Source organism: Salmo trutta, chromosome 19 (assembly GCF_901001165.1).
Source record: "Salmo trutta chromosome 19, fSalTru1.1, whole genome shotgun sequence".
Lineage (NCBI taxonomy): Eukaryota > Metazoa > Chordata > Actinopteri > Salmoniformes > Salmonidae > Salmo > Salmo trutta.
The window spans coordinates 20,936,929-20,954,917 of NC_042975.1; the positions used below are offsets into that span (position 1 = coordinate 20,936,929).

The 17,989-nt window shown below is 42.3% G+C and overlaps 1 protein-coding gene and 3 non-coding genes across 9 annotated transcripts; all 4 read left to right on the forward strand.

Moving 5' to 3' along the window:
• The first annotated feature begins 3,683 nt into the window (after window positions 1-3,683).
• Window positions 3,684-7,781, forward strand: LOC115154161 (heat shock cognate 70 kDa protein). Of its 6 annotated transcripts, none has more exons than XR_003867829.1 (5): window positions 3,684-3,856; window positions 5,337-5,540; window positions 5,919-6,067; window positions 6,286-6,483; window positions 6,736-6,781. XR_003867829.1 is itself a non-coding variant. In XM_029700114.1 (5 exons), the coding sequence occupies exons 3-4, from the start codon at window positions 6,417-6,419 to the stop codon at window positions 6,966-6,968; spliced, it is 300 nt and encodes a 99-aa protein (XP_029555974.1). In that variant the 5' UTR covers window positions 5,583-5,768; window positions 5,915-6,067; window positions 6,286-6,416; the 3' UTR covers window positions 7,172-7,781. The 6 variants fall into 6 exon arrangements, 2 of the variants coding, with proteins under 2 accessions (XP_029555975.1, XP_029555974.1); XR_003867828.1 differs by lacking the exon at window positions 3,684-3,856 and adding an exon at window positions 3,865-4,728; XR_003867831.1 differs by lacking the exon at window positions 3,684-3,856 and adding an exon at window positions 3,870-4,728 and having other exon boundaries at window positions 5,915-6,067.
• Window positions 6,124-6,217, forward strand: LOC115155096 (small nucleolar RNA SNORD14). The gene has a single exon (XR_003867990.1). It is a non-coding gene; the product is annotated as a small nucleolar RNA SNORD14 (small nucleolar RNA).
• LOC115155097 (small nucleolar RNA SNORD14) lies at window positions 6,556-6,649 on the forward strand. Its single transcript, XR_003867991.1, has one exon. It is a non-coding gene; the product is annotated as a small nucleolar RNA SNORD14 (small nucleolar RNA).
• Window positions 7,007-7,100, forward strand: LOC115155095 (small nucleolar RNA SNORD14). The gene has a single exon (XR_003867989.1). It is a non-coding gene; the product is annotated as a small nucleolar RNA SNORD14 (small nucleolar RNA).
• Window positions 7,782-17,989: the final 10,208 nt, after the last annotated feature.

Sequence of the window (17,989 nt, forward strand, 5' to 3'; positions counted from 1 at the left end):
AAACTAGACACTCTAATGTACTTGCCCTCTTGCTCAGTTGTCCACCGGGGCGTCCCACTCCTCTTTCTATTCTGGTTAGGGCCAGTTTGCGCTGTTCTGTGAAGGGAGTAGTACACAGCGTTGTACAAGATCTAAAGTTTCTTTGCAATTTCTCTCATGGAATAGCCTTCATTTCTCAGAACAAGAATAGACTGACGAGTTTCAGAAGAAAGTCTTTGTTTCTGGCCATTTTGAGCCTGTAATCGAACCCACAAATGCTGATACTCCAGCTACTCAACTAGTCTAAAGAAGGACAGTTTTATTGCTTCTTTATTCAGAACAACAGTTTAACGCTGTGCTAACTTAATTGCAAAAGGGTTTTCTAATGATCAATTAGCCTTTTAAAATGATAAACTTGGATTAGCTAACACAACGTGCCATTGGAACACAGGAGTGATGGTTGCTGATAATGGGCTCTGTACACATATGTAGATATTCCATTAAGAAAAATCAGCCGTTTCCAGCTACAACAGTCATTTACAACATTAACAATGTCTACACTGTATTTCTGATCAATTTGATGTTATTTTTAATGGACAACATTTTTTTCTTTCAAAAACAAGGACATTTCTAAGTGACCCCAAACTTTTGAACGGTAGTGTACATTGAAAGTCCAAGCGGTCCACATTGTTCCGGAATAAAGCAAAGTAAACACATCTTCTGCAGCATTGAAAACATTCAATAGCGACGTCCATTTGAGACTGCCGAGCTAGCTAGGTTACAGGCTAGCTGAGCTTCCGTCTCTCTACTTGACAGGGAATTCTCAACTTGAGAATTACACGGCTATCAAAACTGTCAGGTCAAGGTAAGCCAACACGAAACACATAATTAATTTGAATGTTTGTAAAATTCACAATGTGAAAAATTAATGGTTGTGTGGTAGAGTTTTGTAACTCAGGCTAGTAAAACACATTTTCGAACACCGTCTTCACAAACCACCTTGCTCGTCTGAAACGTCTCAAGGATGATCAATTGAAAAAGGATGCACCTGAGCTCAATTTCGAGTCTCATAGCAAAGGGTCATAATACTTATATAAATAAGGTATTTCAGTTTTTTATTTGTAATACATTTGCAAAAATGTCTAAAAACCTGTTTTTGCTTTGTCACTATGGGGTATTGTGTGTAGGTTGATGTGGACATTTTATTTAACCAATTTTAGAATAAGTCTGTAACGTAACAAAATGTTGAAAAAGTCAATGGGTCTGAATACTTTCCGAATGCACCGAATGCACTACCAAATATAAAAATTATATAAAATACGGTGAGAATTTAAAAAAATAAAATGTAGAAAAAGTGCCTAGTCTTTCGTCAGGGATTGCATTTATTTTGGGAGATTGTAAAATATGACATTTTCATTCAAGACAGGAGAAACATATTGATTTAGTTGATAATAAAACATGTTTTTTTTTGTTTTTCCTCAACTTGTTTCTATAACTTTCTAGCAAGTCAAGCTAGCTTACAGTGCAGCTAGCTAGCTAAAAGCTTGGCAATACTGTAGCTAGCGACCTCCACTTAATAATTATCATCAAAACAAACGTCATTACCATCAGAGCCCCAGAGCCTGTGTAGGGATCTGAGTACATTTGACTAAGTGAAGGAGTACATTGACTTTTGTTTTGTTTTTGATAATATTATGAGTGTTTTTTTTCTTTCGTTAAAGTATCTCAGTTTTTACCCCATCCAATAGGTGGCGGCAATACACATTTTGGGATGTAGTCCACAAAGAAGAAGGTTTTCTCTTGCCCAGTCCCCGGTTGTGGAAGAGGATGGAACTAGGTGAAACTGTGCCGACATTCTGCAAATGTTCTTATCGATGAAACATCTGATCTCAATACAGTTTTCTGTTCTCAAAACTATAAATCTGTTACGAACACAGTGCACTATATGTTTTATAAACTTGATGCTTTGCCAAAGTTTTATAAAATGGCGTTGTCTAGAAGGAGTGCAAGGTCTAATTGTTTGTGCACAAGCGCATTTCACAGAGAAGGCGTTCCCTAATGGAAATATGCAAAACATGCTGCAATGCGCCAATAGGAGCTTGCTAGCTTGTGCTTGGCATTGCCCACCTCCATGCTTGTTCTGCCCACTATGCTTAATTTGCTCCGACTGTAAACGACACAGTTTAACTATCTTGGGTTAATTATAAATATCTTTGCTTATGGTTAATGTTGCTGTGTTCATGTGCTAGTCGGAACTCAGAAATTGTCAACTTGCTAACTGGTTGAATGTGTATATCTACAACCAGTAGCTTGCTGAAAATGTCAGAGTTCTGACGAGCACCTGAACGCGGCATGTGAATGAGGCATGACAGAAATATGGTTGTGAGGTATGGGGTCCACTCACCAACCAAGAATTCACAAAATGGGCCAAACACCAAATAGAGACTCTGCATGAAGAATTCTGAAAAAACATCCTCTGTGTAGAATGTAAAACACCAAATAATGCATGCCGAGCAGAATTAGGCCGATACCTGCTAATAATCAAAACCCAGAAAAGATAAGTTAAATTCTACAACCATCTAAAAGGAAGCGATTCCCGAACCTTCCATAGCAAAGCCATCACCTACAGAGAGATTAATTTAGAGAAGAGTCACCAAAGCAAGCTGGTCCTGGGGCTCTGTTCACAAACACAAACAGACCCCACAGGCCCCTGGACAGCAACACAATTAGACCCAACCAAATCATGAGAAAACAAAAAGATAATTACTTGACACATTGGAAAGAATTTACAAAAAAAACTGAGCAAACTGGAATGCTATTTGACCCTAAACAGAGAGTACACAGTGGCAGAATACCTAACCGCTGTGACTGACCCAAAATTAAGGAAAGCTTTGACTATGTACAGACTCAATGAGCATAGCCTTGCCATTGAGAAAGGCCGCTGTAGGCAGACCTTATTCTATGGGCTCTGTCTGTAATCATAACCAGTGGTATATACCAGGAATAATGAAACATAGAAGAATAATAATAGATGTTTGGTGAATCTATGAATTATGTATGACCACTGGATACTTTGCCACTCAAAACATTTTTTTTATAGAATATTTTGACATTTACTTCATCACTCAAAATCTTGCCAAAGCATATTCTGTAGGACGGGTAAATGTGAATTTTATATAATTTGACATGATTTATATCAATCGGGTCAAGAACATATGGACTTTGAAATAAACATGTGAGAGGTAAAACATAGGCTAAGTCTGACATTATAAATGCTTTGTGGAAGTCACTGGACAGAAGTTGCTATCCGGTTTGATGATAAAACAAATGTGTGGTTGAATTTCTGAAATATTAATGACATTTTATAGTTTTTATTTGTAAAAACGCTGTTGCAAACCAAAGCAGTACATTATAAAGATAGACTAAAAGTGCTCCTTCAAAGAAGTAATGCAATGCTAGCTAAACTCATGTGTAGAAACACGCAATCTTGCGCACTCCTTCGATATAAAGTTATTTTTTACTCCAACTTCACTTTCACGGGGTTGGAGTAATAACATGTTCAACTACTTAAGACACTGGCTAGAATCTACGTTGTGTCTTTAGAATTCAAAAAAATAATTTATTCACTTCTCTCATTAACTTCCCAAACCCCTGCCTGGTTTGGTCTATCTCGCAAGCGTTCTCCGAAGTCTCGCGATTATGCGCCTCTGGGTTCAGACACTGGCATAGCCATGTAAAACCCGGAATTGTTTCTTAATGCTTCTGCATTTTGGGTATTTCCCTCAAACTCATTGCTTTGAATACTTTTGGTGCTTTCAAGAAAACTGTGAACTCGAGGGGGAAAAGGAGGTCAAATCATGACGTCAGTGATCTTCAGGTCGGAAAGACGGAGCTCTAGAAAGATGTCCGAGTTTCCCGACTTGGATTACCGAAAAAATATATATAATTAAACCGCGTTCCCAAGTTTTTTTTTACCAGTTCCCAGTTGTCGGAGATTTCAGAGTTCCGAGAAGACCATACCAAAGTCAAAGATATAACTAACCCCTCTGTCTGTAACCGTATTACGGAAGAGGATAGCTAGCGTCAGCTTTGTAGTGGTTATACTATGTTGAAACACTCGTTTTGAAATTTTCCTTAACAAATCCCACAGGGGCATTACTGTATCTTTTAAATTATGTGAATGTAATTTTAACGATTTTGATCCATATTTAACGAGATCTCCTCCCTGTTAGTAATGCATGACAACCCACCGGAAACGGCTTCCCAGATATGAAGAGGGATTGGAACGTTCGAGCGTGGAACGTTACTGCGTTCAACAACTGGGAGCTCGGAAAAATACGAAGTGAAACCATTATGTCAGTGATCTTCAGGTCGGAACTCTAGAAAGAGGCTCGAGTTCCCCGAGTTGGATGATCGTTTACATCGATTTTACCAAGTCAGAGCTCGTTTTTTCCTCCGAGTTCCCAGTTGGTACGAACACTCGGAAAACGGAGATTTCCGAGTTTACTGTTGTTTTGAAGGCGGCAAGAGCGCTAGGTCTTTGTCGCAGAAGTGGGAGGGAACGCTTGGCCCGTCCTGTATTTTGATTGGTGTTTTGGAATGGAAAGTGGAATCCAGAGCTACGATTGGTTGCGTTGCCGGTGATATAAAAGTTGTAGAATCACATTTCCTTCTTTCTCTATTCTCTCACAAGGCTTCGTCGTTGTTTAACTCCGACCAACATCAGCGTCACCCTCGGTCACGAATTTGGTTAGTACAAGATAGTTTAATCTTAACGTAATCAATGCGTTTATTTTAGTTCGCCATAAGCAGATACATTTTATATCCCGAATTGGCCGGCTAGATGGTATTTAGCAGGCTGACGTTATCCGGTCTGATGAAGGTTGGCTAACTAGTAGACACATTGATTTAATAAACTCACTGTAACTAGTTTGAGTCACAATTCGATCCCAATTTACTTTGACTGTTTATCTAACATGGCTAGCCAACTAAATGTATCGTAATTGTCGTGGTCGAGTTTGGTCATTTGCAGTGCAGGCAGTTTGAAAGACATTCGACTGACGGTTCCAACGTTTGTACACATGCTAACTAAAGGAAAAGGCGCGCGATCATCCTCGTAGTTGTCGGCCTAGCTAGAACGTTCTAGTGCCGTGGTCACGTCGTTAAGAGTTTCGCACTAGTTTCCGACGTGAACGCGGCAATGAAACTGCACCGCATATGGTGTGACGCACATTTTAACGGCGAGATTTCTTTACAGAAGTGTAATTTGATGCGCAACCTCATGCATTACTTTCATTGATAGAAAGCTTAATTTGTTTTTTGGATGACTTGAACTTACACCCTATTCCTGTGTTTAGGCAACATGTCTAAACGACCAGCAGTTGGCATTGATCTCGGGACCACCTACTACTGCTTGGGTGTGTTCCAGCATGGCAAGGTTGAAATCATTGGCAACGACCAGGGCAACAGGACCACTCCCAAGTTATGTTTCCTTCACAGACTCAGATTTATCGGTGATGCCGCCAATAATCGGGTTGCCATGAACCCTGCAACAGTGTTCGGTACGTTTTAAGTTCTGATAATTTATCATTAAATTGCAATATTTTAATTGAAAATTGTATTTTGTTAGCTGTATGGTGCGCCAAAGCCTTTTCATCTAAGTTATCAATGATTCTACTCGACCCAAGCGCCAAGTTGAATACAAAGGAGACACTAAGTCCTTCTACCCAGAAGAAATTTTCTCTATGGTTCTGGTGAAGATGGAGATTGCTGAAGCCTACCTTGGAAAAGTAATCATTTAAAATGTGTAGACTGTAAATTGATGTGTATTTATTTTAAATCTGAACAGCAAGGTGTAGTTTTTCATTTGCAATGACTTGTCAGTTTCTTGATTCCCTGTTATTGAATTATTAAAATTTATATTTTCTTTCCCTAGACAGTCAACAATGCAGTCGTTACTGTGCCTGCTTACTTCAATGACTCCCAGCGCCAGGCATCCAAAGATGCTGGCACCATCTCAGGCCTGAATGTACTGCATATCATCAATGAGCCAACTACTGCTGCCATTGCCTACGGCTTGGATAAGAAGGTAAATGGCTTGCTATGATCTTTATTCTGTTGAAAAGGACTGCAATGCAGTGATATTCGCTGTGATGAAGTTTACTCCTGCCATTCGTAGTTTCCACCAGAGGTTGAAAGACCAAAGATGGCCCAATACCTTCCTTGGATGTCTGAGCGACTATTTTTAATGTACTTCTCATTTGAAGACCATGCATGGTTTTAGCTAATATAGACTGTATCCTCCAGGTGTATGAGGGTGAGAGGGCCATGAAAAAGGACAACAACCTGTTGGGCAAGTTTGAGCTGACTGGAATCCCCCTGCACCTCGCGGTGTTCCTCAGATTGAGGTCACCTTTGACATTGACGCTAACGACATCATGAAGGTGTCTGCAGCTGACAAGTACACTGGCAAGGAGGTCAAGATCACTATCACCAATGACAAGGGTATGTTTGTTGTGGTGGTGGCATTGTAAGACTAGAAAATGGGCTACAGTTACTAGCCCTAACCCAGTAGTTTCGCTGTGATGAAGTTTATTCCTGCCATTCGTAGTTTCCACCAGAGGTCGAAAGACCAAAGATGGCCTAACAACTTCCTTGGATGTCTGAGCGACAGTAGTACTTTTGAGTCTACAATGATGTACAGTTGAGTATGTAGTTCTTTTGATGTTGGTTGACTTGATTGTATTTTGTCATCAGGTCATCTGAGCAAGGAGGACATTGAGCGCATGGTCCAGGAGGCAGAGAAGTACAAGTGTGAGGATGATGTGCAGCGTGACAAGGTTTCCTCCAAGAACTCCCTGGAGTCCTACTCTTTCAACATGAAATCCACAGTGGAGGATGAGAAACTACAGGGCAAGATCAGTGACGAGGACAAGACCAAGATTCTGGACAAGTGCAACGAGGTCATTGGCTGCCTTGACAAGAACTAGGTAAGAATTAATTTATGCCTTGTACAGTCTTGGGCCACTCGCTGTGATGAAGTTTACTCCTGCCATTCGTAGTTTCCACCAGAGGTTGAAAGACCAAAGATGGCCAAATACCTTCCTTGGATGTCTGAGCGACTGAAGTTAAATATTTCTAATTTGAAGACCATTTAATATTTTGCTAATGTTAATCTGTTTATGTTTCTTAGACTGCTGAGAAGGAAGCGTATGAGCACCACCAGAGGGAGCATCACCAAGTTGTACCAAGGTGCTGGTATGCCCGAAGGCATGGCTGGTGGATTCCCCAGAGCTGGTGGCACAGCTCTAGAGGCGGTGGGTTATCTTGACCGACTTGAGGAAGTCGACTAAACCATTACACTGTTTCTGCAACCATCTCCCCCTCACAAGCAACGTTTGAAATGTTCTACCCGTTTGTGACTGAGTCAATGACTCTTGTCAGTGAGATTTTAAAGTTAGAAAAAAGGTTGCCTGATCACACTTCTATTGCAACTTTGTTTCCTATAGAACAGTAAGATTTCACATGGGGTATATTGTGCCTTTAAGGCACAATGCCTTAAAGACAAAATAAAACATGGTGACCTTCCACCTCAACTTCTAAATGTTGATCTCAAGTGCTTTAACCATTGTTCAGAGCTTTTGATTAGGACCTTATGTTGGTTAATATTGTTACGACAAAGTTTAATCTCACTTGTGACTTCCAGCTGCTAGACGTTGTCAATGTTTGTGGTCCTTCCACTAAAGTGCCACAGTTATGCAAGTAGTTGTATCCAATAAAATGTGATGGAGAAGTTTATGGTGTAATTTTATAAATGCTGACTGAATTTGTTCGTTATACATCTCGTGTCAGTAAAATGTATTGTGGGAAGTGGCGGTGGAAATACCTTTACGCGCAAATATGGTCCTCCCACTATGACTGGGGTGGGTAGGCTAATGTAGATTAGTCTACCCCGCACTATATGCGAGCTGTTGGCTAGGCACATTCGCCATTTACTGTACTTTTTTTTTTTTTTGACTCAGCCTTAAATGTGACCTAGTTAGCTTTACGTTCTTATTCCAGACAAACTTACGCGAAACAGTACATTTAGTGTGCTGTTTTTATCCGCATAGTTCATTTGGTGGAAGCATTCCACTTCACATGGTTTCCAATTTGCATAAATCTGTCGCCAGTTAAATGGAAACCTAGCAATTAACTTGAAGCTAATTTGGCATGAAATATAAAGCCTGCTTTTTGCAGTTGACGTTCATGGGCTATTGGTTAGGGAATTCTTAGTAAGTGGTTGCCGTGTGTGACCAGGTAAATACCCACAGCTTAGCTTGCTGTTGCTTTGGTCAGACTGCTTTATAGGGTAATTCGGGTAACATTGACTTCAATTGCTTTGCAGTTAGATTTAGAAAAGTTACTGCAGTTTGTCAGACAACATATGGTAGGGTAACTTTGCTGAATTATCCCAATAGACTATCTGTAGTAACCCAGTCTATGGTTGGTAGATTTATTTCAACAGCACAATTTACTTGAGTTTTTGATGCAAAGTTTTTTATTCAGAAATGTATGGATGCAAGGAAAGAATGATGGTGCATGAGAAACATGATAGTTTTAATACAAATTACACACGTTCAGCTTTCAAACAAGGAACAGTACTACCCTATTGCACAGCTCTTGTATCTGTCTTTAATAAGTAAAATGTAGCAGCTCTTATAATTGGCCACCACCATATCTTAAATGTCTCCCCTGTGTCCATCTCTTTTTCCATGTTTCCCCTTCCCAGACAAAGGGAGTTCATCAGTGAAAAATAGAGGTATGGTTGTAGAGTCGAGGGACTGAATATAATAAGAAACCTTGGGCTCTGGCTTAAGGCCGGTAGCAAGCACTACAGAATGTCCAGTCAGAACAAGGATGAGGCAGATGTCCAGGTTAATGGGAATTTAAAACTTATTCGGGATTGGTGTACCGTCCACGGGACGGTTGCGCTAACGTAAGCTAATGCGATTAGCATGATGTATGTACAAGAACATTTCCCAGGACATAGACATATCTGATATTGGCAGAAAGCTTATTCTTGTTAATCTAACTGCATTGTCCAATTTACAGTAGCTATTACAGTGAAAGGATACCATGCTATTGTTTGAGGAGAGTGCACAGTTTTGAACAAAGTTATTAATAAACAAATTAGGCACATTTTGGCAGTCTTGGTACAACATTGAACAGAAATACAATGGTTCATTGGATCAGTCAAACTTTGCACATACACTGCCATCTACTGGCCAAAATCTAAATTGCAGCTGGGCTGGAATAATACATTATGGCCATTTGTCTTGCATTTCAAAGATGATGGTACAAAAACGCAAAATATATATATTTTTTTTGTATTATCTTTTACCAGATCTTTTGTTATATTCTACATTCCTTTAACATATCCACAAACGCTACCAATAATATGCATATCCTTACTTCAGGGCCTGAGTTACAGGCAGTTAGATTTAGGTATGTCATTTTAGGCGAAAATTGAAAGAAAGGGGCGGATCCTTGTAAGATGTCCACACACATGACTACTCATGGTTCAGGTAACTGAGAATCATGTCCAGTGATAACTGATATGAGATATGTGGTTGTTTAGATTAGAGGTTGGCCGATTTCAAGTTTTCATAACGATCGGTAATCGGTATTTTTGACCACCGATTTGTCAAATTTTAAAAATATCTTTTCAATATTTTTTTTAATGATTATTAATATATATTTTAGTAAATATTTAATTTTTTATATTTTTTTACCTTTATTTAACTAGGCAAGTCAGTTAAGAACACATTCTTATTTTCAATGACGGTCTGGGAACGGTGGGTTAACTGCCTTGTTCAGGGGCAGAACGACAGATTTTTACCTTGTCAGCTTGGACTAGTTAACCATAAGATTGCATCCCCAATGCTCTAACCACTTGCTTTACGTTGCACTCCACGAGGAGCCTGCCTGTTACGCGAATGCAGTAAGAAGCCAAGGTAAGTTGCTAGCTAGCATTAAACTTAAATTTATAAAAAAACATTAAATCAATCATAATCACTAGTTAACTACACATGGTTGATGATATTACTAGTTTATCTAGCCAGTCCTGCGTTGCATATAATCGATGTGGTGTGCATTCGCGAAAAAGGACTGTCTTTGCTCCAACGTGTACCTAACCATAAACATCAATGCCTTTCTTAAAATCAATACACAAGTATATCTTTTTAAAGCTGCATATTTAGTTAATATTGCCTGCTAACATTAATTTCTTTTAACTAGGGAAAATGTGTCACTTCTCTTGCGAACAGAGTCAGGGTATATGCAGCAGTTTGGGCCGCCTGGCTCGTTGCGAACTGTGAAGACTATTTCTTCCTAACAAAGACGGCCAACTTCGCCAAACGGGATGATTTAACAAAAGCGCATTTGCGAAAAAAAGCACAATCGTTGCACGACTGTACCTAACCATAAACATCAATGCCTTTCTTAAAATCAATACGCAGAAGTATATATTTTTAAACCTGCATATTTAGCTAAAAGAAATCCAGGTTAGCAGGCAGTATTAACCAGGTGTAATTGTCAGTTCTCTTGCGTTCCTTGCACGCAGAATCGGTATATGCAACAGTTTGGGCCGCCTGGCTCGTTGCAAACTAATTTGCCAGAATTTTACGTAATTATGACATAACATTGGAGGTTGTGCAATGTAACAGGAACATTTAGACTTATGGATGCCACCCGTTAGGTAAAATAAGGAACGGTTCCGTATTTCACTGAAAGAATAAATGTGATAGTTTCCGGATTCAACCATATTAATGACCTAAGGCTCGTGTTTCTGTGTGTTATGTTATTAAGTCTATGATTTGATAGAGCAGTCTGACTGAGCAATAATGGGCACCAGCAGGCTCGTAAGCGTTCATTCAAAATAGCACTTTTGTGCGTTTTGCCAGCAGCCCTTCGCAATGCATTGCGCTGTTTATGACTTTAAGCCAATCAACTCCCAAGATTAGGCTGGTGTAACCGATGTGAAATGGCTAGCTAGTTAGCGGGGTGCGCGCTAATAGCGTTTCAAACGTCACTCGCTCTGAGACTTGGAGTAGTTGTTCCCCTTCCTCTACATGGGTAACGCTGCTTCGAGGGTGGCTGTTCCTGGTTTGAGCCCAGGTAGGAGCGAGGAGAGGGACGGAAGCTATACTGTTACACTGGCAATACTAAAGTGCCTATAAGAACATCCAATAGTCAAAGGTTTATGAAATACAAATCGTATGAGAAATAGTTCTATAATAACTACAACCTAAAACTTCTTACCTGGGAATATTGAAGACTCATGTTAAAAGGAACCACCAGCTTTCATATGTTCTGAGCAAGGAACTTAAACGTTAGCTTTCTTACATGGTACATATTGCACTTTTACTTTCTTCTCCAACACTTTGTTTTTGCATTATTTAAACCAAATTGAACATGTTTCATTATTTATTTGAGGCTAAATTGATTTTATTGATGTATTATGTTAAGTTAAAATAAGTGTTCATTCAGTATTGTAATTGTCATAACAAAAAAAAGAAGAAATCGGCCGATTAATCGGTATCGGCTTTGGGGGGGGGGGTTCCAATAATCGGTATTGGTATCGAAAAATCATAATCGGTCGACCTCTAGTTTAGATGCATGCACAATTAATCATACATACAGGGATTCAGTCCACAGGAGGAAAAGTTCAGCAGGAGGGTAGGCACGTTTCTGACCACACAGCGTGCTGGGGTCATAGACTAACTGAAACTGAAGTCCCGGGAATCAAGGCCAGTGATAGGCTGAAGGAGATGTGGCAGTAATTAGTTAGCGTGACCTTGACAAATAAGACACTAACAAAAGTGGGGGTCCTCTGAACGGGAGACTAAGCTGCCCAACTAGAACTAACCATAAGTAATGGATAGAATCAGCTGACTGAAGCTGGCTGTTTTAACAACTGCAATTAAGGGTTATGGAGGACTGCCAATAGCTAGTAAAGAAAGATATTTGGGAGGGGTCGCAATTAACACAACTGTTTTCCAGTGGAAAATGGGGAGGGTCATGCTTTTTCAATTTCTGTCGCGGGGTTTAGTATATTTTTTATTTAGTCCAGGGAAGTGTCATGTAATTTGTAATTGATTAAATGTAAAATCCCTCATACTCTGCTGGGCACGAAATATCATGTATGCCTAGTGTGGTCTCAAATGATCCATAGCCTATACTAAAGGCCCAGGCTATTTTTTAAATTAATTTTTATTTCACCTTTATTTAACCAGGTAGGCAAGTTGAGAACAAGTACTCATTTACAATTGCGACCTGGCCAAGATAAAGCAAAGCAGTTCGACAACATACAACAACAGAGTTACACATGGAGTAAAACAAACATACAGTCAATAATACAGTAGAAAAATACATCTATATACAATGTGAGCAAATGAGGTGAGATAAGGGAGGTAAAGTCAAAAAATGGCCATGGTGGCAAAGTAAATACACTGGAATGGTAGATTTGTAGTAGAAGAAAGTGCAAAGTAGAAATTTAAATAATGGGGTGCAAAGGAGCAAAATAAATACAGTAGGGGAAGAGGTAGTTGTTTGGGCTAAATTATAGATGGGCTATGTACAGGTGCAGTGATCTGTGAACTGCTCTGACAGCTGGTGCTTAAAGCTAGTGAGGGAGATAAGTGTTTCCAGTTTCAGAGATTTTTGTAGTTCGTTCCAGTCATTGGCAGCAGAGAACTGGAAGGAGAGACGGCCAAAGGAAGAATTGGCTTTGGGGGTGACCAGAGAGATATATCTGCTGGAGCGCGTGCTACAGGTGGGTGCTGCTATGGTGACCAGTGAGCTGAGATAAGGGGGGACTTAACCTAGCAGGGTCTTGTAGATGACCTGGAGCCAGTGGGTTTGGTGACGATTATGAAGCGAAGGCCAGCCAACATTCGAGCGTACAGGTCGCAGTGGTGGGTAGTATATGGGGCTTTGGTGACAAAACGGATGGCACTGTGATAGACTGCATCCAGTTTGTTGAGTAGGGTATTGGAGGCTATATTGTAAATGACATCGCCGAAGTCGAGGATCGGTAGGATGGTCAGTTTTACGAGGGTATGTTTGGCAGCATGAGTGAAGGATGCTTTGTTGCGAAATAGGAAGCCAATTCTAGATTTACCTTTGGATTGGAGATGTTTGATGTGAGTCTGGAAGGAGAGTTTACTGTCTAACCAGACACCTAGGTATTTGTAGTTGTCCACATATTCTAGGTCAGAACCGTCCAGAGTAGTGATGCTGGACAGGCGGGCAGGTGCAGGCAGCGATCGGTTGAAGAGCATGCATTTAGTTTTACTTGTATTTAGAAGCAGTTGGAGGCCACAGAGGAGAGTTGTATGGCATTGAAGCTCGTCTGGAGGGTTGTTAACACAGTGTCCAAAGAAGGGCCAGAAGTATACAGAATGGTGTCGTCTGCGTAGAGGTGGATCAGAGAATCACGAGCAGCGAGAGCAACATCATTGATGTATATAGAGAAAAGAGTCAGCCCGAGAATTGAACCCTGTGGCACCCCCATAGAGACTGCCAGAGGTCCGGACAACAGGCCCTCCGATTTGACACACTGAACTCTATCAGAGAAGTAGTTGGTGAACCAGGCGATGCAATCGTTTGAGAAACCAAGGCTATTGAGTCTGCCGATGAGGAGGTGGTGATTGACAGAGTCGAAAGCTTTGGCCAGGTCAATGAATGCGGCAGCACAGTATTGTTTCTTATCGATGGCGGTTACGATATCGTTTAGGACCTTGAGCGTGGCTGAGGTGCACCCATGACCAGCTCTGAAACCAGATTGCAAAGTGGAGAAGGTGCGGTGGGATTCGAAATGGTCCGTAATCTGTTTGTTGACTTGGCTTTCGAAGACCTTAGAAAGGCAGGGTAGGATGGATATAGGTCTATATCAATTTGGGTCAAGAGTGTCCCCGACTTTGAAGAGGGGGATGACAGCAGCTGCTTTCCAATCTATGGGAATCTCAGACGACACGAAAGAGAGGTTGAACAGGCTAGTAATAGGGGTTGCAATAATTTCGGCAGATAATTTAAGAAAGAAAGGGTCCAGATTGTCTTGCCCGGCTGATTTGTAGGGGTCCAGATTTTGCAGCTCTTTCAGAACATCAGCTGAATGGATTTGGGAGAAGGAGAAATGGGGAAGGCTTGGGCGAGTAGCTGTGGGGGGGTGCAGTGCTGTTGACTGCAGTAGGGGTAGCCAGGCGGAAAGCATGGCCAGTCGTAGAAAAATGCTTATTGAAATTCTCAATTATAGTGGGTTTATCGGTGGTGACAGAGTTTCCTATCCTCAGTGCAGTGGGCAGTTGGGAGGACGTGTTCTTATTCTCCATGGACTTTACAATGTCCCAGAACATTTTTGAATTTGTGTTGCAGGAAGCAAATTTCTGCTTGAAAAAGCTAGCCTTGGCTTTTCTAACTGCCTGTGTATATTGGTTTCTAACTTCCCTGAAAAGTTGCATATCACGGGGGCTGTTCGATGCTAATGCAGAACGCCACAGGATGGTTTTGTGTTGGTTAAGGGCAGTCAGGTCTGGGGAGAACCAAGGGCTATATCTGTTCCTGGTTCAACATTTTTTGAATGGGGCATGCTTATTTAAGATGGTGAGGAAGGCATTTAAAAATAATAACCAGGCATTCTCTACTGACGGGATGAGGTCAATATCCTTCCAGGATACCAGTGCCAGGTCGATTAGAAAGGCTTGCTCGCTGAAATGTTTCAGGGAGCGTTTGACAGTGATGAGTGGAGGTCGTTTGACCGCTGACCCATTACGGATGCAGGCAATGAGGCAGTGATCGCTGAGATCTTGGTTGAAAACAGCAGAGGTGTATTTAGAGGGCAAGTTGGTTAGGACGATATCTATGAGGGTGCCAGTGTTTACGGCTTTGGGGTGGTACCTGGTGGGTTCATTAATAATTTGTGTGAGATTGAGGGCATCAAGCTTAGATTGTAGGATGGCTGGGGTGTTAAGCATGTCCCAGTTTAGGTCACCTATTAGTACGAGCTCTGAAGATAGATGGGGGGCAATCAGTTCACATATGGTGTCCAGAGCACAGCTGGGGGCCGAGGGTGGTCTATAGCAGGCGGCAACGGTAAGAGAGTTGTTTTTAGAGAGATGGATTTTTAAAAGTAGATGTTCAAATTGTTTGTGAACAGACTTGGATAGTAGGACAGAACTCTGCAGGCTATCTCTGCAATAGATTGCAACACCGGCCCCTTTGGCCGTTCTATCTTGTCTGAAAACGTTGTAGTTAGGGATGAAGATTTCAGAGTTTACGGTGGACTTCCTAAGCCAGGATTCAGACACGGCTAGGACATCCGGGTTGGCAGAGTGTGCTAAAGCAGTGAATAAAACAAACTTAGGGAGGAGGCTTCTAATGTTAACATGCATAAAACCAAGGCTATTACGGTTACAGTAGTCATCAAAAGAGAGCACCTGGGGAGTAGGAGTGGAGCCAGGCACTGCAGGGCCTGGATTCACCTCAACATCACCAGAGGCACAGAGAAGGATGAGGATAAGGGTACGGCTAAAAGCTATAAGAATTGGTCGTCTGTGACGTCCGGAATAGAGAGAAAAAGGAGCAGGTTTCTGGGGGCGATAAAATAGCTTCAAGGTATAATGTACATACAAAGGTATGGTAGGATGTGAATACAGTGGAGGTAAACCTAGGCATTTAGTGATGATGAGAGAGATATTGTCTCTAGAAACATCGTTGAAACCAGAAGATGTCATAGCATGTGTGGGTGGAGGAACTGAGAGGTTGGATAAAGTATAATGAGCAGGGCTAGAGGCTCTACAGTGAAATAAGCCAATAAACACTAACCAGAACAGGAATGTACAAGGCATATTGACAATGAGAGGCATGCTTAGCCGAGTGATCAAAGGGTCCAGTGAGAATTAGATAGCTAGCCGAGCCATAGGTAGCAAGCTGGTAGAAGATGGAGGGAGGTCTGTTTTTAGCCACTTTGTGCGTTTCCGTCTGTAGATTAGTGGGGTTCCGTGTGGTAGGGGGGACCGGTCCAATTGGCAAAATAGTTATAGTTATAGTGGCCCAAGAAAGTTGTCCGATAGACTTATTCAGACAGCAGCCGATAAGATAGCTAACGAATTAGCGGGCCGCAGATGGGCGTTCAGGTTACGCCGCGACGGAGGGGCCAGTTGGATAACTCCCTCGGGCAGATAACGTCGGTGGTCCAGTCGTGAAGGCCCGATGGGGCTCCGCATCGGCAGTAAAAAAACGGGTCCGGATAGGTGGTTGTAGCCCAGGAGTGGCTGAAGGAACTCTTCAGCTGGCTAGCTCCGGAATAATTTATTTTAGCTCCAGGACCGACGTTTGCCAATAGTCACTCAGGTAGCAGCTAGCTCGCTGCAAGATCCAGGTGTAAATGTCCAGAGCCTGCGGTAGAAATCCAGGGATATGGAGAGAGAATAGGTCCGGTATGCTCTGGTCTGAGTCGCGCTGTACAAAAACTGGCGATAGCTTTTCAAGCTAATGGATAGCTGAGGACCGCTAACCGTGGCTAGCTGAACTCCAACGTTAGCCAGTGAAATGGCTAGCTTCTGTTGTGGATTTCAGATTTGAAGTAAATAATAGTTTTTTTTTTTAATTGGTGAGGCGGGTTGCAGGAGAGTGTTTTGAGGTTGAGTTTTTAGAAAAAAATATGTAAAAAGATATGTGAAGAAAATATGTAAATATATATACACTGCTCAAAAAAATACAGGGAATACTTAAACAACACAATGTAACTCCAAGTCAATCACACTTCTGTGAAATCAAACTGTCCACTTAGGAAGCAACACTGATTGACAATACATTTCACATGCTGTTGTGCAAATGGAATAGACAACAGGTGGAAATTATAGGCAATTAGCAAGACACCCCCAATAAAGGAGTGGTTCTGCAGGTGGGGACCACAGACCACTTCTCAGTTCCTATGCTTCCTGGCTGATGTTTTGGTCACTTTTGAATGCTGGCGGTGCTTTCACTCTAGTGGTAGCATGAGACGGAGTCTACAACCCACACAAGTGGCTCAGGTAGTGCAGCTCATCCAGGATGGCACATCAATGCGAGCTGTGGCAAGAAGGTTTGCTGTGTCTGTCAGCGTAGTGTCCAGAGCATGGAGGCGCTACCAGGAGACAGGCCAGTACATCAGGAGATGTGGAGTAGGCCGTAGGAGGGCAACAACCCAGCAGCAGGACTGCTACCTCCGCCTTTGTGCAAGGAGGAGCAGGTGAAGCACTGCCAGAGCCCTGCAAAATGACCTCCAGCAGGCCACAAATGTGCATGTGTCTGCTCAAACGGTCAGAAACAGACTCCATGAGGGTGGTATGAGGGCCCGACGTCCACAGGTGGGGGTTGTGCTTACAGCCCAACACCGTGCAGGACGTTTGGCATTTGCCAGAGAACACCAAGATTGGCAAATTCGCCACTGGCGCTCTGTGCTCTTCACAGATGAAAGCAGGTTCACACTGAGCATGTGACAGACGTGACAGAGTCTGGAGACGCCGTGGAGAACGTTCTGCTGCCTGGAACATCCTCCAGCATGACCGGTTTGGCGGTGGGTCAGTCATGGTGTGGGGTGGCATTTCTTTGGGGGGCCGCACAGCCCTCCATGTGCTCGCCAGAGGTAGCCTGACTGCCATTAGGTACCGAGATGAGATCCTCAGACCCCTTGTGAGACCATATGCTGGTGCGGTTGGCCCTGGGTTCCTCCTAGTGCAAGACAATGCTAGACCTCATGTGGCTGGAGTGTGTCAGCAGTTCCTGCAAGAGGAAGGCATTGATGCTATGGACTGGCCCGCCCGTTCCCCAGACCTGAATCCAATTGAGCACATCTGGGACATCATGTCTCGCTCCATCCACCAACGCCACGTTGCACCACAGACTGTCCAGGAGTTGGCGGATGCTTTAGTCCAGGTCTGGGAGGAGATCCCTCAGGAGACCATCCGTCACCTCATCAGGAGCATGC

Excerpts from the sequence above, each read along its gene's own strand:
- LOC115154161 (XM_029700114.1), top strand. The coding sequence starts at position 6,417 with ATGAAGGTGTCTGCAGCTGACAAGTACACTGGCAAGGAGGTCAAGATC. Across the intron at positions 6,484-6,735 it reads CACTATCACCAATGACAAGG|GTCATCTGAGCAAGGAGGAC; the intron begins GTATGTTTGTTG and ends TTTTGTCATCAG.